Source organism: Dipteris shenzhenensis, chromosome 33 (genome assembly GCF_047967505.1).
Source record: "Dipteris shenzhenensis isolate YYH24624 ecotype China chromosome 33, Dip_SZ_1.0, whole genome shotgun sequence".
Taxonomy (NCBI): Eukaryota; Viridiplantae; Streptophyta; class Polypodiopsida; order Gleicheniales; family Dipteridaceae; genus Dipteris; species Dipteris shenzhenensis.
Window position 1 is genome coordinate 5,941,853 of NC_141628.1, and position 25,412 is coordinate 5,967,264.

The 25,412-nt window shown below is 44.7% G+C and overlaps 1 protein-coding gene across 2 annotated transcripts in view; it reads right to left on the minus strand.

The window, feature by feature from the left end:
- Window positions 1-25,412, minus strand: part of MMH-1 (MUTM homolog-1) — a 102,099-nt gene that overhangs the window by 72,236 nt on the left and 4,451 nt on the right. For both annotated transcript variants that reach the window (XM_087371358.1, XM_087371357.1), the window contains exon 3: window positions 12,011-12,062. In XM_087371358.1, the coding sequence (XP_087227484.1) occupies window positions 12,011-12,062 (52 nt within the window). The remainder of the gene's footprint in view (window positions 1-12,010; window positions 12,063-25,412) is intronic.

Sequence of the window (25,412 nt, forward strand, 5' to 3'; positions counted from 1 at the left end):
TACCATGTATTCTGAGACGTTTCTTGAATACTTCAGCCCATACCATGGAGGGGGGTTTGTAGGCCATCTTCTCCCGGTCGTATTGATGCCCTCTGGGCCCTGGTATGTGCCATGTTGCTTTAGTTATTGGCACTTAGGTCATGTAGTACTTTTAGTATCTTATGACACCTAGTACTAGTGGTACCACTAGGACACTAGGTCCTAGGGTTCTCTTTTATAGTACTTTGTACTTTCATTTTCATTTCCACTAGTTGATGTGACGGCTTCCACTTCTTGCTCCACTCTTGTGCATCCTTTTGCTTCCGTGAGCCTACAGAAAGCCCCTTGGATGGGCAGCTCCATGGCAATCCCTAGAACTGTTCAGCCTGTAAATAGGCTCCAACCTAAACCAAGAGCAACCTTCCCTATGCTTCCCATTTGGCAGCATGCCATGCTGCCTGTGCTGCCCACATGGCATTCCAATTGCCAGTCGTCGACTCCCCCATGTCCTCTTTGGGATGTAGGGAGTTGACTCCTCTCTCCCAACGATTTGATGACCTTGGTATTGCAGTGTTTGGATTTGTTTTGATTGGTTGCGAGAGCCAATCATGTATGCTATGGCCAAGATGACTAAGCATACTGATATCAGGTATAACTTATCATGAAATTGTGGAAATAAGTAGGGTTAGATGGTCTATTGTTTTTACTGGGTTAATCCATCAGACATATTCAGCACAGCTTTACCAAAGGAGAAAATTTTCCGCATGCTACACTGTTTTCCTCGAGTAATGGCTGTATCTCATGGCTACTCTTTCTTTGATTAGTATATTTTTCAGGGAATTTACTAGCTTGTGAAGTTGTAAGCTACTTGGTGATCGTGGCATTGCACATATGGTTCAATTCCAACAGGTTGTGACTACCAATCATGTATGGATTTAACCAAGAATCTTGTGGACTAAGCACATTGATATTAGGTATCATTTATATATACCTTTGTAAGACTAGAATATCATTTATGCTTGAAAACGTTTAAAATCACTAGATCTATTGTTTGTTCTAGGATAATACATTAGACATATTCCCCACATCTTTACCAAAGGAGAGAAGTTTCCTTTGGAGGCATCTTGTTTCTTCAACAGGGGAATCTTCAAGGATCAAGTGACACTTCTACAATCAGTTTGCATTATGGGAAGATTGTTGGGCTTATGATCCCATGGATTGGACCCAGCATGCGTTGTAGGTTCTCTCCCTCTTCACTCTTCATCCTCTTTTGGTTATCATGTCTTTTGCTGCAGCTAGCTCATGTTGCATGCATGGAGTAGCAGTCCCTAATCTCCATGTATGTCGTATATTTTTTAGATAAACAGCATGCTACATGCATGCATTTCACTAATGCCTTGTGAGGGTAGGCATCATCCTGGGAGCATTATTAAAATGGCTTGGTGATGAGCCGTGAGTGAGGCACCATCCTGCAAAAGGAAACAATATTGTGGTTCAAACTTGTAAGGAACTAAGGATGATATGGCTATGATAGGAGGGTTTTAAAGACATCCATCAAAAGACACAAGTATTGGATGATATGGCTATGATAGGAGGGTTTTAAAGACATCCATCAAAAGACACAAGTATTGAAAGATCTTCTTGATGGAAATAGACATAAAGGTCTGCTATGTGTGTGTGTGCGTGTGTGTGTGTGTGTGTGTCACACACACACACAGAGATATATATATATATATATATATAATGTATGGATCTTCTCATACCAAGCCCGTGGGGCTTGTTTGAGTCCATAATGCAGCTTGCATACTTTGTCTTCTTGACAGGCACCTGAAAATCAATAGGCTGACTCACATACACTTCTTCATGCAAGTCATCATTGAGAAGGGCTGTACTGATGTCCAATTGATGTATTGTCCATCCAAAATGAGCAGCCAATGAAGGAAGGGGGGGAAAGGTTTCATGATAGAATATCCCCTTTTGCTGAGAATACCCTTTGATAACCAACCTTGCCTTGTACCTCAATGGTACTATAAGTCTCTCTCTACACCCACTTTCTCCCAACATCTTTTATTACAATAGGCAAATTCACCAAATCCCATATATTCCTTTTTTGGATAGAATGCACTTCTAAATTCATGGTTCTCATCCAATGCTCACTGTCTTGAGCATCCTCAAAGTGGTCAAGTTCTTTGTATCAGGCAGTGAACTCACCCTCCTCCCATCCCCCTTGAACCAGCCTTTGTCTACTGGATAGATGGGCTGAAATTCTGCTGTCCTGCAGAGTTTGAATCAGCCACATGGGGACTGTTCTAGCTCCCTGTGAAGCAGCTCTCTGTTCTCTGACCTCCTCTTCCACATCATCATGTATGATAGGCTGATCTTGGACGACCTGATTGGGAGCATCCTGATTCCTGTGCATTAGCGTGTGTAGGATGCTGATTTCTACTAGCTGTTCTGAAGTGCCCTCAACAGTCAGTGGAAGCAACCCTTCAAACACATCTTGAGAGCCCATATGCAGCAGTCTAGCAAACTCAATCATGTATTGCTCTGAGTTTTTTGCAAAAACCACATCTCTATGGACAAAAATGTTCTTAGCTTAAGCATTTTAGAGATGGTAAGCTTTACTTTCACTGCTGTAATGCACTTAATGGCCTTATCATCCAGCTTGATTCTCAACTGTTTAGGCATATGTCCATAGGTGTGCAGCCAAACACCCCGAGGTAGTCAACCTTGGGTTTCCTGTCATATCAAGCCTTAAAAGGAGAATTGCTTTTTAAGGCCTTGGTTGGGCATCTGTTGAAAACATGTGTTGCACACATTATCTCCTCCATCCAGAATTTGAGCTGTTTTTCACCTCAGCAACACCATTTTGTTCAGGTGTATATGGAACTATATACTGATGCTTTATGCGTCTCCTTCAAGAAATCTTTGAAGACATCTAACATATACTCCTCCCGTCTGTCTGTTCTTAGAGTCTTCACTTTGCATCTCCGTCATAGCCACAAATCGCTTGAAGCATTGGAAGACATCAAGTTTTTCTTTTAAGGGATAAACCCATAGAATCTGGAAAATTTATCAATTAAGGCCACAAATTACAAATGATGTCGCAAAGATGGTGTCCTCATGTGACCACTTACATCACTATGTATGAGCTGCAATTTTTTCTAACAGACCTATCCCTTGGAAAGGCATTCCTATTCATCTTTCCCAAAATGCACCCTTCACAAACATGTACTGGAGGAGTCTCCAAAGAGAACATATTCAATACCATCCCATGTCTTTGCAATACTCCGAACCTCCATAGCTCAATGGCCAAATCATGCATGTCCTAATTTTGCATCTTTCATTGAAGACACAACACACATCCATTTGATATGCAAATGTCATGTTTGTCCAGCTGCTACAAACCCTAATTTATAGTGCATGTAGTAATTACCTGATAGTTCCTTTCTCTATCCTTGACAATGCACTTACTATCCTTAAAAATGACAGCATGACCTCATCTCCCAACAGAGGAAAACTGACAGTAAATTCTTCTTAATCACTGGCACATGCGAGATGGGATTCGTGCTTCTATGCTCTGTTGTAGATGCAGCAGCCCCATCCAGTGGTGTAATAGGTGTTATTACCACTCACGACAGTTGAAGCATCACTCACACTAGGTGAAGTAATCTCATGGCTGGCATCATAACTGCTAGCCATGAAGGACCGAGATCTTCAGCCACATAGTTTTGGAAGCATTTCCTTGATTGCATTTGATGTATTGGAATCTAAGATTGTCATTCCAGCTTCCTTTTCCTTTTCTTTCTTCAACCTCTTCGTGCACTCACTAATATAGCATCTAGCCTTCTTACAGTAATGGAACTTATCCTTCTTTTTTAATTGACTAGCATTATTTGAATTTATTTTAGATGGATGAGCTGAATCAGTACTTGATTGATGGCCACCATAATGAGGCTTGCCCTTGCCTTTTGCCAACAAGGCTTCATCCCATCATGCACATCAATATACATGTTCATTCTTGTTTGTTCTTTGTGCAATAACAGTCCCACTGGCTCCTGGAAAGTAATTGTAACTGTACTACTTGTCAAGGACAGATATAGAAGTATGAAAATACAAATAAGACTTTGGCAAAGAGTTTAATGTGCTAGCTGTCAGGTATCACCTCATCAATATTCAGCGACTATTCTCTAAGATTCTGAATCTTAGCTACATGGTTTGACATTGAATTACTCCTTTGCATCTTGACACTATCAAGCGTCTTTTCAGGTACTTATTCCTTGCTGGATACATATTCTCCAAGGTATCCTAAGCTTGCTTGCAAGTCTTGGAGGAATGGATATGAGGTATAATGAACCTCTTAACAGACAAGGCAATAAGAGACATAGCCTTGGCATCCCTGGCATGCGATCCTAAGTAAGACTAGCAAGTGCAATTGGTTGTTTGTTCTAGAGCTTGCTGCCTACCACATGCATTACCTCCTCGCTAAGGTGTAGCAAGAGTAATAACTAGATTGCTAGATGGACCTCATCACTGTAACAAAGCTCCAATAGACTCTTAGCAATGAACAAATTCTTCATCATAAGACTTCACAGGTAATAATTGTTGCCATCGCTTCTCCCTACTTGTTATGCTTGCCTTCCTCCCCGCCATCTCCTTCCCACTCACCCCTTCTTGTTTTCTCCTCGCCTATTCCCACACCCCCTTCCGACCCTTTGCTGTCCCCTTTGACAGGTTTTTCGCGGAGCCATTGTTGGCTGAAGGCCACCCTTTAGCTCCGACCTGGTTCTGCACCTTTTGGCGCCTTTTCGGGAGCCGTGTCTGGCCGGCTTGCCATCTTGGTGAGCCCGGCTCTTGTTCTTGCAACCTGCTGCAGTTTTTGGAAGCTCGATGGGGGTTTTGCTGCCTATGCTAGTGGTTTGTGGGGGTTTGGGCTGGTAGTAGAGCCTTGACTCTGCCACTGCTCATGCAGCCTGCTGATGGACGCTCTTTGGCCTCTCTCTTGGCTCGTGGTCCATTGTCTGGTGCTGTAGTGCCTTTGGATGGCCAGCATTGTCTGTGCTAGGGCACTCTTTGGCCTCCCATTGAGGAGCTTTTTCTTTGGAGCTTCCCTCAAGTTCTCTTGGTGGTTCTTTCGAAAGGCTGACTTGGACTCTCTTGGATCGTTGCCTGCTCAAACTACTTGGGAGTAGCCCATACAGTTCTCTTTTGGTCATGGTGCAGTAGTCCTGACCCTTCTTTCTTGGCTGCGTATCTTTTGCTGTGCTGGCCCTTCCCACCAGATTTTTTGAAGGCTCTCAACCCTCTCCTCCTTAGCTTTTTCCCCTTTTTCCACCCCTCCCGTCTCTCGTTTTTGGCAGCATAGAGTTTATGTTTGTTCTCTATGGGGTTCGTTCTTGATGGTGATCCTTGGTCTGGCAATAGAAGCTCAAATATAGCATCCTCAACTCCCCAAACCGTAAAGGTTCGCCTTTCCCTAGAAGACAAGCAACAGGTGAAGAAAGAAATCAAGTCACTCTACAAAAGAGCGGTTGTGCATAGGATAGTTGGACAAATGCCCACAGGGAGTTAGGTGCGTGCTTGGATTAGAGTGAGCCTAACAATAGAGGGTGACCACATCTAGGAGGTTACCATCTATGGGGAGGGGTCTTCCTTCTCTATTTGAGCTCCCCCGATACCACCTAAACACTTGTGGAGAGAGCCCCTCCTCCAAAGCCCACGTCTTGTGTACTTCATTTCTTGGTACCACGAGTTCACAATTGATGACATGGATTTGACTCACCATGGTGTCCTCGTGACACTCCACTTCTCGAGGCTCCAAAGGGAGTATTGGACCATCCTCAACTCCATCGGGAGAGCTTTTGGCACGGTGGAGTCACCACCCCAGACGGTAGCATTAGTGGTAGCAGACGAAGAATCCCTCGACTAAGGCTGATAGTTGGGTATCCAGAGTCCCTTTTAAAGGAGATCTCTTGATGGCGCAAAGTTCAAACAGTGCATCAAGATCTCGGGGCTGCCAGGCCAGTTCTTATGAAGAGAGTGGCAAAGAAGTAAGGAGTCTCACTTGCAGCTTTCTCACATACACAATGGGGGAATACACACAAAGGTGGAGGCTGAAAACAGTTTTCTTCTTCTTAGTTGTGAAGGCCAAAGGAACTCTCTATAAGTACAAAAGGAATAGGTGAACCCTATATGTGGGTCTTAAACCAAACTCAGCTAACCTGGGTGACATACTAACCGAGCCACTAACTAGAGTACATAAAGATAGCTGTCATCCAACTATTATTCATGGACAATGTACTAACCGCATCTACAACTAACAAGTCGGTGACATGAATACATAACGGTCACCTTGGCATATCACGAGTGGAGCTCGATATCTCAACACTCTCCCTCGAGCTCAATCCCAATTCCTACATATCAAGCAAGTCTTTGAACTTGCGCAGCTTTCTGCACCCAATATCTTCGTGAATATGTCAGCTATCTGATCCTCTATGCTGACATAAACTAGATCAATAAAACCTACTAGAACCTTCTCCCACACATAATGATAATGCACCTCAATGTGCTTTATTCTAGCATGATAGACTGAGTTATTTGCCAAGTGTATACTGCTCATGTTGTCACAATAAATGATAACTCACCCATTTGTAGACTGATGCATATCATAAAGTAGCTTATGCAACCAAGCTGCCTCACATGCAGCTATTGCTGCACCCCTGTACTCAGTCTTTGTGCTCGATAAGGCAGCTATAGACTGTTTCTTGCTGCTCCAAGTGACTCCAACACTTCCAAAAGAGAACACATATTCACTGGTAGATCGTCTATCAGAAATACTACCAATCCAATCAGCATTAGTGTATCCATGTAATTGTATTTGAACCCCAATCTCATAAAATAGTCCATACTGCAATGTGGACTTCACATATCTCAGTATGCGCCTAGCCGCATCCAAATGCGATTTTCTTGAAGCTTGCATAAACTGACTTACCAACCTAACAGCATAGCTCAAATTTGACCTGATAATAGTCATATAAATCAAACTTCCTACTATGCATCTGTACATAGTAGGATCTTCCAAAAGCTCACCTGCATATGCGCTCAACTTCACATTCTGCTTCAAAGAAACTGAAATAGACTTACAGCCTGTCATCCCATATTTAAACAGCATCTCCAATCCATACTGCCTCTACAAGAGCCATATCCCACTTGTGGACCTAATCACCTCAATGCCCAAGAAGTAATGCAGCTATCCCAAATCCTTCATCTCAAACTTCTACTTCAATAGCATTTTCATATAAAGGATATCTTCATTACTATCACCTCTGTGATGATCAAATCATCAACATAAATGATAAGCAACATAATGCCTTTCTCTGTTTTTCTCACATAAAGTGAGAAATCTACCTTGAAAATTTGAAAGCCAATAGTGACAAGATACTATCCTATCTTGACAGACCATGCTCTAGGTGCTTGCTTCAAGCCATACAAGGCTTTCTATAATATGTAAACAAACTCAAGATGAACAGCATGAACATAACCTGGTGACTGCTCCATATAGACCTCTTTTTGCAAATCACCATGCAAGAAAGCATTCTTTATATCCATCTAATGTAAAGACCATCCCTTTGATGCAGCCATAGCAATGATTGCTCTTACAGTTACCATCCTTGCAACGGGACTGAATGTTTCTTCATAATCAATGTCATATGTCTGTGCATACCCCTTGACAACTAATCTTATCTTGTATCTATTCACAGAACCATCTGCATTGTGCTTCACCTTATAAACTCACTTACAGACAATTGCATTCTTGTCTTTAGATAAAGGCACCAATTTCCATGTAGCATTTGCTTCCAAAGCATCATTTCTTCATCCATGGCTTTCTCCCATTTTTCTTTTCCCATGGCTTGCTCAAAAGAAGTGGGTTCTGGTTTATGTATCACTTTGACCATATAGGCATAGTGAATAGCTGTAAATCCATCATATTTCAACCTATCCACAGGATACCTAGCTCTGGTAGACCTGCGCAAAATAGGCTCACTACCATGTGCTCTCAAAACATCCCTTGTCTTCCTTACTCCAGGTGTAACAACAGAAGGAATACCCAACTCATCATCAAGGCTCTATTTTGAGCCACTGGATTCACCATCCACATAAGAGTGACCTGCATTCACATCAACCATGGGCTGATCTACTTTCTCTTTTCCTTTTCGTGATACTTGCATACCACTATCTCCATTGCTTTGAGGAGATCCTCCTGATCTCAATCTGCCTGTCTATGGGGAAGTATGTGAACCACTGCTAGAGGACTCTACAGGTCCACTAATATTTTGTGATTACTGCTGTATGCAACATTACCATTTTATACATCTACATCATCAATCACATTTACTGGTTTATACCAACTGCTCATCTCATCAAAAACATCTCTGCTCACTGTAAACTTACGAGTAGAAGGATTATAGCATCTATACTCTTTTCGCTGTAGAGAATAACCAATAAAGATGCACTTTTCAGCTTTAGGATCCAACTTGGATCTCAACTCATCTGGCACATGAACATAGGTAATGCAACCAAAAACTTTCAAATGAGAAATATCTGATTTCCTACCAGTATACCTCTCTTCTGACGTCATGCCATGTATTGCTACAGTGGAAGTCCTATTCATTATATAGATTACTGTCGCAACTGCTTCAACCCAATAATAATCTAACAGGTCTTTTTCATTGAGCATGACACGAGATACCTCTCCAATACGCGTGCTTTTTCTTTCTGCAAGTCCATTTTGCTGTGGGGTATGACTGCATGAATATTACTGCTTTATGCCATGCTCCTGCAGGAACCTTGCAAACTCATTTAAGATGTACTCTCTCCCTCCATCTGACCTTAGGCATTTCATTTGCAGGCTTGTTCCTTTTTCAACCATAGCTTTAAAAGCTTTGAAATGCCCAAGCACTTCACTTTTCTTTTTCATAAAATACACCAAAACTTTTTTACTTTAGTCATTAATAAAAGCGACAAAATAATGATAGCCTCCAATAGATACAGCTTTAGTAGTCCACACATCATAGTGGATTAATTCCAATGATCTCTTACTCTCTTGAACATGTCTAGAAAATAATTTCCTTCCCTGTTTTTCAAATTGACAAGCTCCACATACCTTATGCATTTCTGCAACCTTAAACTTAGACAATCCTGCAACAATATTTTGAGCCTGTATTTATTTAAGTAGTCGTACATTAACATGACCAATGCGTTTATGCCAGATATCAATATCTACAATTATACCAGTCCCATGTGCAAACATTACTGCACTCAATTCAGGCATGTCCGCATCCAACGTAAACATCATGCTCTTTTCTTCCCTTTTGCTATCAAGCAACCTTTATTTTTCATATCCTCAACAAAGCATCCATGAGAATTAAATCCGACCTGCAAGCCCTGCTCAACCATTTGACTAACAGAAATCAAATTCTTAGTGATATTCGAGACATGAAATACATAAGACAGGTATTTCTTTTTTTCATCCTGCATAGACAAAGGAATTTTACCAATCTGCACAATAGGATGTTCAGTATCATTACCAATCTCCACAAATCCGGATCTTTTCATTTTCCTTGCATTCTGCATCTATTCTGTATGACCTGTCATGTGGTTTGACGCACCTGAGTCAACATACCACACATCATTATTTTTTTCTGCACTTGTCACAGAATTGATCATATGCTACACCATAAACAGATGCTCATTTCTGTCATCACCCTGTCTACTCAAGAATGCATAATTGCCTTGCTGTAATTTTGCAATCGTGATGTCATTCTGCTTTTTATAACACTCTTCAACCCTATGACCCATTTTACCACAATAGTAGCATTCAACATTGCTGTTTGCATTTTGACCTCTGCCATCCACCACGACCTCTTTAGCTCCCCCTTATCACGTCCTCCTCCATAGGACTGATTTTCTAAAATTTGCTGCATATTCTGATTTCTGCCACGGCCCCTAGATCGGCCTGCTCTGATGTTGGTATACTTGTCCTACTTTGTTCATTACAATGGAATCCTTCCATGTGCTCCAACCATTCAGTGTCAATCTTCATGTTGTTTTGGTACAATGGGTTGTCGAGCATCCATTGTAGTGCATGAACTCTCCAAAATCAAGAAAATTCTCACGGACGGTAATGGATGTTCGGAACTGTGCATAATCCTTTCCTAGACCATTCAAGGTCACAGAAACTAAATCATCATCTTCCACTGGCGACCCAATGGAAGCAAGTGCATCTGCAATCTTCTTTACCTTCATGTGGTAGTCATTGATGCTCATATTTTCTCTATGCACATTATGCAACTCCTGCTTAAGCTGTATTTTTCCAGCTTACGTATTTGTGCTATACATTTTTATCAAAGTATCCCATGCCTCCTTCGGCGTGCTTGCATCCTGAATATGCATAATCATAAAATCTGAAATATTGATAGACGGCCAGTACATAACTTTTTTAGCTCTCTCATGCCATCCTTTAAATGCCTGCAACTCCTATTGATTGGGAACATTATGAATAACTGGTTCTTATTCAGCTCCAGTAATAAACTCCCAATAGCCTTTTCCCTTAAGAAAATTCGTCAAGCTTTTCAGTGACAATCTGTAAAAGAGCATCAAACGCCATTACAGAACACTGCAAAATATTATGTCACTGCAAAAGACACAACTTTTGCCTCACAAGGGTAAATCTGCAAAACTGATGAAAGTAGTATTTGATCACACAGTCACTTCTTAGCGACGATTTTGCATCAACAGGCAATAAGAATGATTCTATCACTCCCAATATCTTTACGCACAAGCATAAGTTGCGGGCCTCCTCCCTAAAGCTAGACATTTTGCTTCAAATAGAGTGCTTCTTTAGCAAGAGCCCTTATGTAAATACTAATTATCAAAACCATGTAATTCAGTTTCAATATAGTGAAGAGCAGTTTGCTGTCATGGAGATTTTCTAGGACCGATGGTTACAATGGCATCTCATATTTATTTGAATTCATGTGTTTATGATACAATATTTCTGTTCTGATTTGGAAACATGACATTTATTGCAATCTAGAGATGCTGTTTGGTGCGTTGAGAAACAATTCGTGTTCTTTCTCTGAAAAGCATACCTTTGAAAGATTTCTCTCTTGCAATTATAATGGTAATGTGTTTGCTGTCCCAAAAAACAGCAAACATGGTAAGATTGCAGCTAGCTGTTTTACATATCACTTAAGCCATGAATTTGGCTGCCCACAGACATATACCAATGTCTTTCTTCTTTAACAGTAGCACTGGTGCTCCCAAAGGTGCTTGCTAGGCCAAACTAGACCCAACCATGCAATTTCATCCTCCTCTTTCGAACTTGTTTTGCACGCTTGCTTGAACACAGGCTGCACACAAGGCACGAGTTCGATTCTATGGTCAACGTTCCTTATAGAAGTAGACCTATGGGAAGACTATAAGGGTCTGAAGGCTGCTTCTGGACCTGACCTGGAGCATCCAAAGGTGTTGTGCATCAGCATCAGTAGGCTGAATATTCTGGTAATTGGCTGCTCTGAAGTGCTTTCAACTGCCAGTGGAAGCAACCCTTCAAACACATCCTAAGTGCCTGTATACAGTTGTCTATCGAACTCAGTCATGAACTGATCTTTTTTTTTTGCAAAAATCACGTCTCTACTCGCAAAATCCCTTCTTGTCTAAGGATTACAATGTATGTATCCAATTTCTCAAGCCAACTATTTAAACATTACTCACTTTTGGAAAGTCGCGCTATCGCATGAACGTAAAGAGGACTTTTAAACACTGTGCGTGTGCATGAAATTGTTCTAAGCTACTTCAAATGCAGAAATCCTTCCAGTGTGCATATGTCTAGGAAGGCCAAACCTTGTTGTTTATACGAGACTAATTATCCCCTACTTATGATTTTTGTGCTATCAAGAGCAATTAACAACATTTTCACAATCCAAAGATAGAGATAGAATTGTTCTTTTCATTGTGAACTGAAGCTTACCTTTTATACTTGGTGATTTCCTTCCCCTTTATATGAAAAGCCCCAGTCATACCTGATATATCACAGGATATATTTCAATCACCACATCGCCGATACATGCAAACAAACAACAAGAAAGTAAGATATGAATATAAGTTGGGAATATTAATGTTAAAACTTAAGACAAGAAATGGGTTGAAATTATACCTCAAGAAGCAAAACCAAGGCTATATTCTAAGGTTCTATTCTAAGGGTATACTTTTACTTATTGTATGAAATAAAAAGGATGCATCGAAGGTTGGGAAAATATTATTCATCAAATAGAGATGACAAGGAACAAGGTCAGCAAGAAACAAAACTCAAGGGATTACAGACCCCAAAGATCCAAGGATGGAATTAGAGGAGAAAATTTTAGCAAGGAAATTGTTTTATGTAGATTGAGTATTGTTGCCCTAGAGACATGGAAACACAAAGCATTTTAGATGAATTGCATGTTACATCCAAGATGATGGGAAAGATCGGTTACATAATAAAACACCCAAACAAGCAATACAGACCATCCAATAGGTATCACATTGTTTGAAATTAAGAGAAAGCAACATTGCAAAAAAATATAAGTAAGCTCTCCATCAAACTTTACACTCCCGCTCTTCATGGGCATTCAATAGATCACGTTTAGTTCAGAGGCCTAGAGTCTATAATCACTAGGATTCTCAACCAAAGTTTATGGCACTCTTGATCCTCTCTCACGAGAGATGAAGAGTACCAAGATGATGGAAAAGATCGATTACATAATAAAACACCCACACAAGCAATACATACCATCCAATAGGTATCACATTGTTTGATGAAGAGCTTACTTTTATTTGCCTTAGAATAAAAAGAATAATAAGAACAATAAAACACCCAAACAAGCAGCACACATGGTTAAAAATCAAAAGAAAAGGGAAGCATATACATGAGAAGTATATCACTTTAATCCTTTCCAATCCCCAACAAATTGGCTTTATATAGACTACAGTATGTATCACCTGATCTCTCACAAGCATGTGCAAACTCCTTAGTTCCTTGAAAGGCTTCAACCGGATCACCCTGGAATGTCCAACATCTTGCATTTGGGCCAACACGGAGAAGCCTTTTAATCACTTGCAACAGTCAACCACCCAAGCTACTCAAAGTCTTCATCACGACCCTCCATTGTAATCTTGTAGCTGGTACTAAAAGCTGCCGCAACAACGAGAACTCTTCTTGTGTGTGTCCAAAAGGCTTTCACCCTTCATTCTCCAAACAAGAGAACATGTATACATAGATCACCCAAAGCAAATTGTTGATTAGAGAGGATATACCTTGGAAACTCGACTTGATGTTGCTTGCCATTACAACCGCTAGGCTCCCTTTCTGAGAGCCTACCTTCATCTTCATCTTCCACATAGGAATTCTAGAAGGATTCCTCTTGACTCCACACTCCCCCACATGCCTTCCACACGCTTGGCATGTGCTCTCTCTTACATTATTGGAACATATGGCCATGAGACCCACTCTTTATATGACTCACTCTTTCTAAAAACCTCATAATATCCCATACACAAATAACTCTCAACCCATACCAAGGTATTTATCATTCATACACATGGTATTTACAATGATCCATTCCACTCATCCTCTCAATCCCATACAATATCTTAGAAAATGGAAATACATGAGAGCCACTAGGCTATCACTTGATACTCACCTATGCTCATGTTTCAAAGGACAGGAGGGGCAAGTTTGATCCCAACATTGAGAAATACATTTTTGCTAGGTATGCAGAGGAGCATAAAACTTATAAGCTATACAACCCTACAGCTCATATAATGTTTGCTTCTCATGATGTGGTCACTGGTGTTTGATGAGAACATAAAGCAAGCTATTTGCATCATGGTTATGTAGAATTAGATGGAAGAGAAGATAAAAAAGAGGTTGGCAATGCTAGAACATCCATCGAATGAAAATTGTGTCATACTATATGCTCCGAAAGCGTGGATGCTAATTGAGGAGAGACAATCCAATTCTGTAAACATACATGGGAGACATCACATCATTTATTTATGCTAACTGCTATCTTATTTTTAGGTTTGGGCCTGGCAATCACAAAATACACATGGCATACAATTGTTGGTTCTCATTCAAGAGGCTAAACTGCTCCATCCTGGTCTAGATCTGCATAATTGGGGTTGTTGTCATGGGCATCTGCAAGCCCATCGCATGATTCCTTTGCGAGCAGCAGCCTCAAAACAGCAGATGCAGCAAATGTGTGCCAGCAGCCATATGCTTTTCTTATCTAAAGGTAACGCATTGATATTCCTCCTCAATTGCCACTTACCACACTAAGCCTTGTCTGATAACCTAATATGTTGTTGGCTCATCTATTTCCATTACATATGCCATAAGTATGCAAAATGTATAGTGTAAGTCCATATGTTAGGGAATTCAGCAAATAACAAAGCAAATTAAAAAACTTGGAGTTGACTATTTTGTCGAGAAGAAACGCTTTGACTTTCCTTTGATGTTGGCTTTTTGACCAACTTGGTCTACGCATACCATTGACCAAGCCAACCAAATCCAACCTAGACTGGCTCTTAGACCTATAAGAGGCTCCAAACCCTTCATTTCAAGAGGAGCCCAGGAGCAGCCTTCGGCCAAAACTTTTTTTCTTAATGTGTACTTAGATATAGTGCAGCAAGTGGGTGGACAATGCACAAGAGACATGTAGAACCAGCAAATATATACTTCCGTCCAAGATGAACACAATACAAAATAGATATGTTCAGTGTGCCACCCTCTAACAGCAGAGTGTTGGCTAGGTCTGGACCCTTGAAGACACAAAAAATCGTTGTCATGCCTCTGTGGCACTTCCAAAACACTTTGCCTACATGCTCCTTATGAGCTTATGTGGGCCTCGCCATCATGCCCCACAAACACACCTTCAGGCTGATCCTCCCAGACAGCCACAAGCAAGGTAGTGCTTGACCTGGAATCTTGACCTCCTTGCCGCTCCAAAACGCAGCCAATGGTGAGGCACAATGTCCCCCTTTGCTCCGTCTTCCTTGCTGCCCTGATAAACAGCCTATGGATGAAGAACCTTTAGTTCCTTGTCTGCTGCAGTTACCCACCTCCCTTGCTGCAGCAGTACCTCCTCGTTTGGACCTCCATGCAGGCAAAACTGCTGCTCCAAACTGCTCACTGAATGTATAATGAATGAGCCATCTAAGGCTCCCTTGTACAGGCCCCTAAAGGAGCCCTAATCAGCCGACTGGCCTGCCACATCAGCTAACTCAGCCAGCCAACCACTGTCTGTAGAACCAAACTTGGGTCTGCTGATTCAGCCCCTTTTGCAGTCCTAGCTGGCCACATGGCAGCCAGCCACTGGCCCAGGTAGATCTGCGGGATAGGGCCTGTTCCAGGCATTCTACTGACCCAAAACCTCTGGAAATCTGTAGATATACGTGCAGCAGGAAATTAGACAATGCAAACGAGAGATGTAGAGCCAGCACATCTATACTTCCTCCCAAGATGGACACAATACAACATAGATATGTTCAGTGTCACACCCTCTACCAGCAGAGTGCTGGCTAGATGTAAACCCCTGAAGACACAAAACATTGTTATCCTACTCTGTGGCACTTCAAAATACTTGGCCTGCGTGCTCCCTATGAGCTTATGTGGGCCTCGTCGTCATACCCCACAAACACACCTTTAGGCTGAACCTTCCGGACAGCCACAAGCAGTGCTTGACCTGGAATCTTGACCTCCTTGCTGCTCCGAAACGCAGCAAATGGTGAGGCAAATTTTTTAGAAATCAACTAATTGAGGGTACGCACAACGGAAGACTGATAGAATAGCTCAGGAGCTCACACAATGTGTGTATGATCCAGCCAGATATAGAAACCACCAAAACAATATATTTCCGTCCAAAGTTATGGACACAATACAAAAGAGATTGATCCAAAGTTCCACTAGATCGTGGTCCTTTGATCTTACCACAAGGTACTTCTACTATCTGCCGGATATCTCTACACGTGTTCCACCTCGAGCGTAGGTAGACTCTCCGTCCAAAGACCTCAGCTCCTTGCTGCCCTAGAAGACAGCCAAGGCTCCAGCCCTATGTGAGCTCAGTTTGCAACTACTCTTGGACTCCTCTACCTCCTGGTTGTGAGCTTGAGAGTGTCTGAACTGCTGCTCCCAAACTTGCTGGCCTGCTGGATGTCTTTACGAACCCCAAGGGGGCCCCAAAATACCCAACCAGTCTGCCCCTTGTTGGCCAACTGGAACAGGCCCAACCGACCCCACCAGCTCCCCTATATGGGGCTGTGGGCTGCCCATTCTTGGGCTGTGGGCTGGCCGACCTGGTTGGCCAGCCGACCAGCCTTCCTGGCCCTATATAAGGGCAAGGTTCTGCCCATTGCAGCCCCTCCCTTTCCTGCAACACTTGGCCCATTGTGGTGCTATTGCCAGGCCCTCCTGCAGGCCCTTAACCTGCCCATAGACCAGATCATCGGCTAGTTCCATGCCTTGTTCCTGACGACATCTGTTGCAGCCTTCTTCTACAGTGAGGTGCTGCCCATGTGGCAGCCCCCTCTCTCTTTCTTCTTTGGGCATCCTGCCCTAGGTCTCCCTCCCCCATGCTCTTCTCATTTGGGGGCTGACAGATGGGGAGGTGACCTTTCCAACACCCCCTCTCACCGACACATCTCAGCCCAATGCCAACAGGTCGATTCGGTGTCGATACTAGTTCTTGTCTTTTCAACCAGTGGCTCCTGCTCCTCCAAATCCGGTCCTGCACAAGCAAACCATCCTAGTACACGGGTCCATCCAAGGTAGCACCAGATGGCACCCCACACTTGGCCATGGTGGTGCTGCTGCCAGGCCCTCCTGCAGGCCTTTAACCTGCCCATAGACCAGATCATCCCACGTGCCTCTGGCCCGGGATACTCCTCTTTCCTGTTGCTCCAGATCTGCCTCCTTCCAGCCTAGTTCCATGCCTTGTTCCTGGCGCCATCTATTGCAGCCTTCTTCTCTTATGAGGTGCTGCCCATGTGGCAGCCCCCTCTCTCTTTCTTCTTTCATATCCTGCCCTAGGTCTCCCTCCCCCAAGCTCTCCTCATTTGGGGGCTTACAAATGGGGAGGTTACCTTTCCAACACAAATCTCCCCTGACCCATCTTCCTTGTTGCCCTGATAGACAGCCTATGGGTGCAAACCCTTGAGTCCTTGTCTGCTACAGTTAGCCACCTCCCTTGCTGCAGCAGTACCTACTGAATTGGACCTTGAGGCAGGCTGAACTGCTGCTCCAAAATGCTAACCAAATGGATATATACGTTTGTAAGACTATAAAATATCCAATCGTACAAATTCAGATTTTGGTTGATAATTTTTTGCTACATTTTTATAGGCCCCCAATGGAGTCCTAAATCAGCTCAGCAACCTGCCAGATCAGCCGACCCAGCCAGCCAACATTCAGTCTGTTGGATCTGCTGATTCAGCCCCATTTACAGTTCCGCCTGGCCACAAGGCCGCCAGCCACTGGCCCAGGCAGATCTGCCCTGTTCCCAAAACTTCTACAAATCTGTCGCAAACCTGCTCCAGAATTTTCGCCTCTGTTCTGGTCCTGCTCCTGGCCTTGATCCTCAACTCCAGCTCCATACAGTCTGCTAAGCCTTCCTGCATTTTGGCTATCCAAGAAGAAATGTGAAATTCAAAACAGCTTGTCATGATGGCAAGATCAGGAGAGCATGGAAGTTCGAACGCTAGGCCACCCAACAAGAAGGACCTGAGGTATAGGTTGATAACCTTGATGAAGATTCTGTCAAGGCCAAGATTCAAGGATATGAATTCTTGAAAAAGAACCCACGGTTTCAGCACCTTTTCGAAGCAGGTTCCCTTGAGAAATCTCCCAAGCAAGTGTTTGTTACTTCCCCCGAAGAAATCTAAAAGGAAGCATTCTTCAAGCCCCTCATTTACTTCTTCAACAGGTTCATTCACGAGACACCATAAAACCCGGCGTAGAGGGAGGAGTACAACGCTGAGACCCAGATCTTCAAGTACAAGAAAAGCAAAAGGACTCTTAGTAGCAGTTCAAGTTCATCCACATCCTCTTCTTCAGATTTTTCGCAAAGCAGGCATCGAGGCGGAAGCAGAAAGCACTCCAAGGCCAAGAAATTCAAAGAGGGAGCATGCCAACTTGGTAGACGGAACTACTCCTAAGTCGTGGAAGAAGTTTAAAAAGTATTTCTACCAGCAGTTTCTCTCAAGACAATTTGTAGATGAAGTCCACATTGCATGTGATGGCCTTCACATGAAGGAAGGGGAATCAGTGGAGTCAAAGATTTTGGGATGTGTACTTACGGGTAACCCCATTCAAAGAGATTTCAGCCAAGACCCAGCTCAGGAAGTATTGCGCAGGATTGCCGCCTCATATTCGAGCCTTTGTGGATTCGATGAAAGGTTCAAAGCTTCAGAACCTCATGCATTCTTCCTTTACCTTCATGATGAATATGACTCATAGGACTCCGTGATTTAATCCACCTTGTCGGATGTTTGTGGAAGAGGGGTCTTGAATTTTCTCCCAAGGACTGCTTCATAGGGTGTTCAGACCAACACGGGTGGAGTGGTGTCATTCAAGATCCCCTTGGACCAAAGGAAGAAACTGTTCCCATCTGGACTGGGAATTGGCAACATAGCAATTCAGCGTGTCGAAGGCGAGCTGATTGTATATTTATGTTTTACGTTTGGCTGTCTGATACTGCTATAAAAATTGAGTTTTGTCCCAAAGTTATCAAACTAAGCCCCCAAAATTGACTGGTGAACTTGGAGTCTCTTTCTGATGTGGGAATGCTGCACATAGGGTACCACAATCTGAGGGATAAACGAGCAATATCTTATGTATCAATAGTCTGCAATGAGCTGCTTGAAAGGAATGAGCACAACAAACTCGCGCAAATAAGCTACAATGGTCAAACACATCATGTTCTTGGAATCAATGTTGCACATTGGGTACCACCATCCGAAGAATAAACGAGCAATATCATGCGCGTCAATGGTCTGCTTGAAAGGAAAGAGCACAACAAACTTGCTGAATTCTAGTCCGCAGCTCTTCCTAGCTCCTCTGTCCTGATCCCAAGTCGCAGGGCTAACTCTTTAGAAATAAAGTTGTAAGTTGCCCTTGGACAAAAAGGATCAAGATATTCTAATCTCTCACTTTACCCTAAGAGAGGTCAACTTCTCTGGCCTCTGGATCGGCCACTCTCCCCAAAACATTGGGTATAGCTCCCGCCATAGGCCTCGGTGGTTCCTATGGTCTTTTCTACTCTCTAAGATGCAAAGGCCTTTTGGGGCATTAGGCCTTTCTTTTCCACATTGGAAACAACGGCTCAGAAGGTCTCAACCTGCTCTGGTGTAAAGCGAGCTCTTAGACTTTCTCAATCTACCATAGGATTAGAGGTTGATATATATGACAAACGTGAACAACCTAAATATAGTGGTGTTACAATAGAAACACCCCTGACCACACGACGACAAGCGCTGACCACATGACAACATGTGTTGACCACATGTTAACCATGTGTCAACACAAGTCAGCCACACAACAAGAGGAGTTGATCACACGGATTCATCCAGGAGTACTATCCGAGGCAACCATGCGTCGACACATGTCAACCACAGGTCAACCAAGAGTATCATACCCAAGGCGATCTCATCCAGAGCTGCACACATGGAGAGTGAGCTTAGCACATGGAGCAGTCAAGAGTATTTATAGGTACACAGTGGTTCAGTGGTTCAGTGGTGCGGTGATCCAGCTCACCTGCACATGGAGAATTTACACCATCCTGATTAGAAGAGGCTGGCAAGTCAGGGATCAGGAAGTCGCCGTAGCCATCAAGAGAGCCAGCAGCGCAACGGCCATCCTCAACAGCTAAGGAGATAAGAGGATGACCAATGGGAACTTAGAAGAAAGCGAGAGATTCTCAGCGAAGAAGGGGCCCTCCAAGGAGGGGATGAGGATGAAGACTAAGGTGGAAAGGGGAGGGGAGGGAGAGCAGGGGGCATTCAGCGGGGCATTCAGCATTCGGCACTGGAGCGGGAGAAAGGAGAGTGTGAGGAGAGATGGAGGCTGGAGCTACGAGCTCACCTAGGAGAGAGTGTGGAGAGACTTGTGTGTACCCATTGTCTACTATGGGGATAGACCTGTGTGTTCTTGTGACTTGCGACTTGTGACCTGGAGACACTGGTCCAGTGATATGTACTTTAGCCATCTTGGTCACTTCCTCATTTTTCTTGTCTCTTTCCGATATGGGGATTGTTCACTAGTGTATGACGAGATTTTCTTATTCTGCTTATGTTGTGGAGTTCTCAGGTGATTGTCATTTAGCATAGTGCACTCGTACATCGTTGTTCACTGTAGTATAGCATACAACACTTGCACACCACTGCACGGTGCACTCAACGCGATCCATTGCATTAGAGCATTGCAACACTCATGCTTCTCACACTAGCGGCCTTTTGGCCTCCGGTAACACCTCCGGAAGGATAGGAACCCCTCCCCTTAGACAGTTTATAGCGATCACCGTGGGACACTGCTAGTGTTAAGTAGCACAAGTGAAGTGGATATCTAGGGTCCTAGAGAGAGGTCTTATGCTGAGTAGTTCTAAAACATTTGAAGGAGCTAGTGAGAGAACTAGGAGGTACTTGAGGAGAGTGGAGAAAAGACTTCACGCAGACCAAACTTGATACAAGAAGCATTACGTGCAACGTAAGTTTGCGAAGTCCTCAACTCGAGCACAAAGTGAGCCCATTGGAGCAGTAGCCAGAGCAAGTAACTTCATCGACACTCTCATTGACTTGGATCAACAAGAATCATGGTGGTCAGATCCGAACTCCGAAGAAGAAGTATAAAGCCGAGAACGGGTAAAAGAAGAGAGTACTAAGGACGAGGGCTCCTCAGGGACTCATCAAGGTCAAGGCAGCCCTTCTCCTCTTGCAACGATGTCTTCATCAACCACCTCTTCTGCCGGAGTGGTGACTCCATCTGCTCCCGCCTCGACCTCTGCTGGACAAGTTGCTACCTCATCTGTTATGCATAGCTCTAGGCTCCTAGCTAATCGTGCTTCTACATCTATCCCACTGGGGGGTACTTTTGCTCCAGCCATGCCTTTACTTGCCATGATGGTTTCATCTCCCTTTCCATCCACACCGGTGCTGCCTTTTCCACGACCTCCTTCCTTCCCTATTCCCTACTCATCCATGACTTCAACTCCATCCCTCTCTTTCCCAAATGCTCTCCCATCCTCTTTAACCCCCACATCTTCTATGTTCTCACCCTTTCCTTCTGCAACACCGAGACCCTCCGCGTATGCGCTACCATCTAAGTACACTTCCTCTATGGCTACATCAGTAGTGACTTCCCCATCGTGGTCCTCCACAGGAGGTGTTGTCGGTGTGGTCTCCTCCTCTACAGCACTGACACTCATTACAGCCCCATCGGGACTAGGAGAACCTCTAGTTGCTGCAGTCAACAAAACGGTACCCATAACTTCTGGCCCAACAGGAGTACCTCTTGCTGCCCCTCTTGCACGAGCATCTAAGCCACCTCCTCCTCCTGTCATGCCACCTCCATTGCTTCCGACTCCCCCTTTGCTCCAAGCTCCTGCGCCCAAGGTTCCCCTTATTTCTATCCTCAGCCTTACTATGCACCGTACCAACCACCTATGTCAGGAGGTGGCTATGGACTTCCTTATCAACGTGGTCGAAGGGGTGGTTTCCGAGGTGGACATGGAGGTGTACAAACTTTAGAAGACCCATCATGTGTTACAAATGTGGCAAGTATGGCCACTACCAAGATGATTGTACACAGCCGTTCATTGGACCCTCTTGTACACAGTGCAACACAAACGACCACTACACCAAAGATTGTCCCAATGGAAGAGTGGAACCCGCATCCCAAGTGAATATGGTTGATGTAGTAGTGGCGGCGGAGGGCAACAGTCCCCATTTGATTGGCGCAGTGTTGGGCACTGTGACACAGTCACAAACAAAAGGTGACAAATGTAAGGAGGACTCAGAGTTAGCACCGGAGACCTCAGCACCAATCAGTTCAACAAGTGTTCCCCCACCAAGGTCATTCTCCCCCTCCAAGGTACACAGTGCGCCCAAGAATAGACCACCCATGCTTGCTTCTGATAATGATTCAGAAACAAACTCAAAGGACACACAGCCATTAAGGTCAACCACTAACTCTCGAACTGCCTCATCCTCCAGTGATCACTCTATGCCTTTGAGGTATCACGAGGTGGTAAAGAGTGTCACGAGAGATCTTCAAACAAGTTCTGAAGATGAAGGTAGCACACCTTAGTTTCCATCCCACAAGTCCAGAACTGAGAGGTTTACAACAGAAGTGACAACCCTCGGATAGCACCGGGATAATGAGGCACAAGTAGGTCCTTCCACTTTGTCCCCAACATCACTCAATAGAGAAGGGGCGATGGGGACAAGACCTGGTCCTGCCCAGGCAAAAGGGAAAGGGTGATGGAAGAGGAACCATGGGAGACAATGACTCACAATTCACACGTACATCCGCATCCTCGTGTAAGCTTCGACCCTCGGCCAGAGGCTAGGAGGATGAGGTTGCAGAAGGCTAATGCTAGTGTCACCACTACTCCCTGTTTGAAGATCTTATGAGTTTCAAGCCCAACCTCACTCTACGACAACTTTGTCTATTGTCCCCCCAAATCAAGCCTCAGATCATTACATTTCTTCACCACCTCCCAGGAGGTCGACAGAAGGGATCTACTCCGAGTAAGCCAACACCAGAGACATTACCGGCTCAGCATGGGTCTACACCGGACCACTTCTCTGCCCACCATGCCTACACTGCCCTCACTTGTGAACAAAGTCCCAAGCTCACCGTGGAGATTCATGGAGTGGAGCTGAAGGACGTCTTCCTTGATGGTGGGGCGACTGTGAACATTATGCCAAAAGATACACTCCAAAAATTGGGATTGAAGTTGACAAGTCATGTTCACTTTCAAGTACGCATGGCTGATCAATGCAGAGTAAAACCAATGGGTGCAGTCAAAGGTATTCGCATGAAGATTGGCGGAGTAACTTTTCTCTCCAATTTTGTTGTCCTTGATATGACCGAAAATGAACAGACTTATCCTCATTTCCATGTCTGGGACCATCACGCGCTACCCCCTCCGCTAACCCCTTCGTATCCCCTCGCTACCTCTGCTCTCTCCCTGCGATACCCCCTCCGCTACCCCTACTACCCCCCTGCTACCTTTGTTAACCTGCTCTCTCCCTGCGCTACCCCCTGCTCTCTCCCTACGCTACCCCCTTAGATAACCCCTCCGTACCCCCTTGCTACCTCTGCTAACCCCCCCCGCTACCTCTGCTAACCCCCCCCCGCTACCTCAGCTAACCCCCCCCGCTACCCCTCCGCTAACCCTACTACCCCCCCGCTGCCCCTCCGCTACCCCTCCGCTAACCCCCATGCTACTTCGCCACCCCCTGCTACCCTTCTCGCTACTCCCCCTCCGCTACCTCTAACCCCCCCGCTACCTCACTTACCCCCCCCGCTACCCCTCTCGCTTACCCCTTCGCTACCCCTCTCTACCCCCCGCTATCCCCTCCGCTAACCCCTCACTACCTCCCCTCCCCCCCTCCCCGGGGGGGGGAAGAGAGAGAAGAAGAAGAAGAAGGGGAAAAATAAAAAAGCAGCTTTAATCTCCTGCAATTCCTTCTTTGCCCCCATAATGAAAGGAACAGGGGGATGAGGACAGGAGACTAGGCGGGAGACTCCTCGATCCAAATCTGCATATGCGTGGAGATGGGGAAGGGGAACGATGACAAGACGAAAACACAAAAGCAACTCAATCTGGAGAACTTCAACAAACCCAGCAACCGGAGCGGTTTGACAGTGGACAGCACCGCGGCCCAGAAGAAAGGGGCCCACCTAAAGCCCATGCCGCTCACCACATCCTCGACCTCTATGGTTACCACCACTATTTCACCACCATCATCCGCCTCATCATCTACGCCACCTCTCTCCTCCCCCTCTCTTGCATCATCATCACAGGTCTCCTCTCCAGTAGCCTCACCACTGGCCCCATCAGCCACGGCTCCACAGTACTTTCCCTTAGTATCACCTCTACCTCTCAGTCAGCCATCCTTCATCACCTCGTCTGACCTCGCTACTCCTACATATCACTCCCCCGCCCAGATCATATTGGCCCCACCCTCAGTACAACCTCAGCAGCCCACCTTCATTCCAACCCCTCTCGAGATCCAATTCCCACCTGGACCAGGACATCTTAGGCCCCCGCCAGATGCTTGGGACTCCCTATTGGCTGAGATACACAGCATCCGGGCCCGTCAAGCAGAGCTGACACATTGTGTTGACCACATGTTGACCATGTGTTAGCACAAGTCAGCCACACGACAGGAGTTGATTACACAGGTTCATCCAGGAGTACTATCCAAGGCAACCATGCGTCAACACATGTCAACCACAGGTCAACCAGGAGTATCATGCCCAAGGCGATCTCATCGAGAGCTGCGCACATGGAGAGTGAGCTTAGCACATGGAGCAATCAGGAGTATTTACAGTTACACAGTGGTTCAGTGGTGCGGTGATCCAGCTCACCTACACATGGAGAATTTACACCATCCTGATTAGAAGAGGTTGGCGAGTCAGGAAGTCGAGAAGTCGCCGTAACCATCAAGAGAGCTAGCGGCGCAACGGCCATCCTAAACAGCTAAGGAGATAAGAGGATGACCAATGGGAAGAAAGCGGGAGATTATCAACGAAGAAGGGGCCCTCCAAGGCGAGGATGAGGATGAAGGCTAAGGTGGAAAGGGGAGGGGAGGGAAAGCAGAGGGCATTCAGCGTTCGACACTAGAGCGGGAGAAAGGAGAGTGAGGAGAGATAGAGGCTGGAGCTACGAGCTCACCAAGGAGAGAGTGTGGAGAGACTTGTGTGTACCCATTGTCTACTATGGGGATAGACCTGTGTGTTCTTGTGACTTGCGACTTGTGACCTGGAGACACTGGTCAAGTGATATGTACTTTGGCAATCTTGGTCACTTCCTCATTTTTTTCGTCTCTTCCTGATATGATGATTGTTCACTAGTGTATGATGAGATTTTCTTATTCTGCTTATGTTGTGGAGTTCTCAGGTGATTGTCATTTAGCATAGTGCACTCGTATGTCGTCATTCACTGTAGTATAGCATACGACACTCGCACACCACTGCATGGGGCACTCTGCGCGATCCATTGCATTAGAGCATTGCAACACTCATGCTTCTCACGCCATCGGCCTTTTGGCCTCCGGTAACACCTCCGAAGGATAGGAACCCCTCCCCTCAGACAAGTGGTTTACACATTATA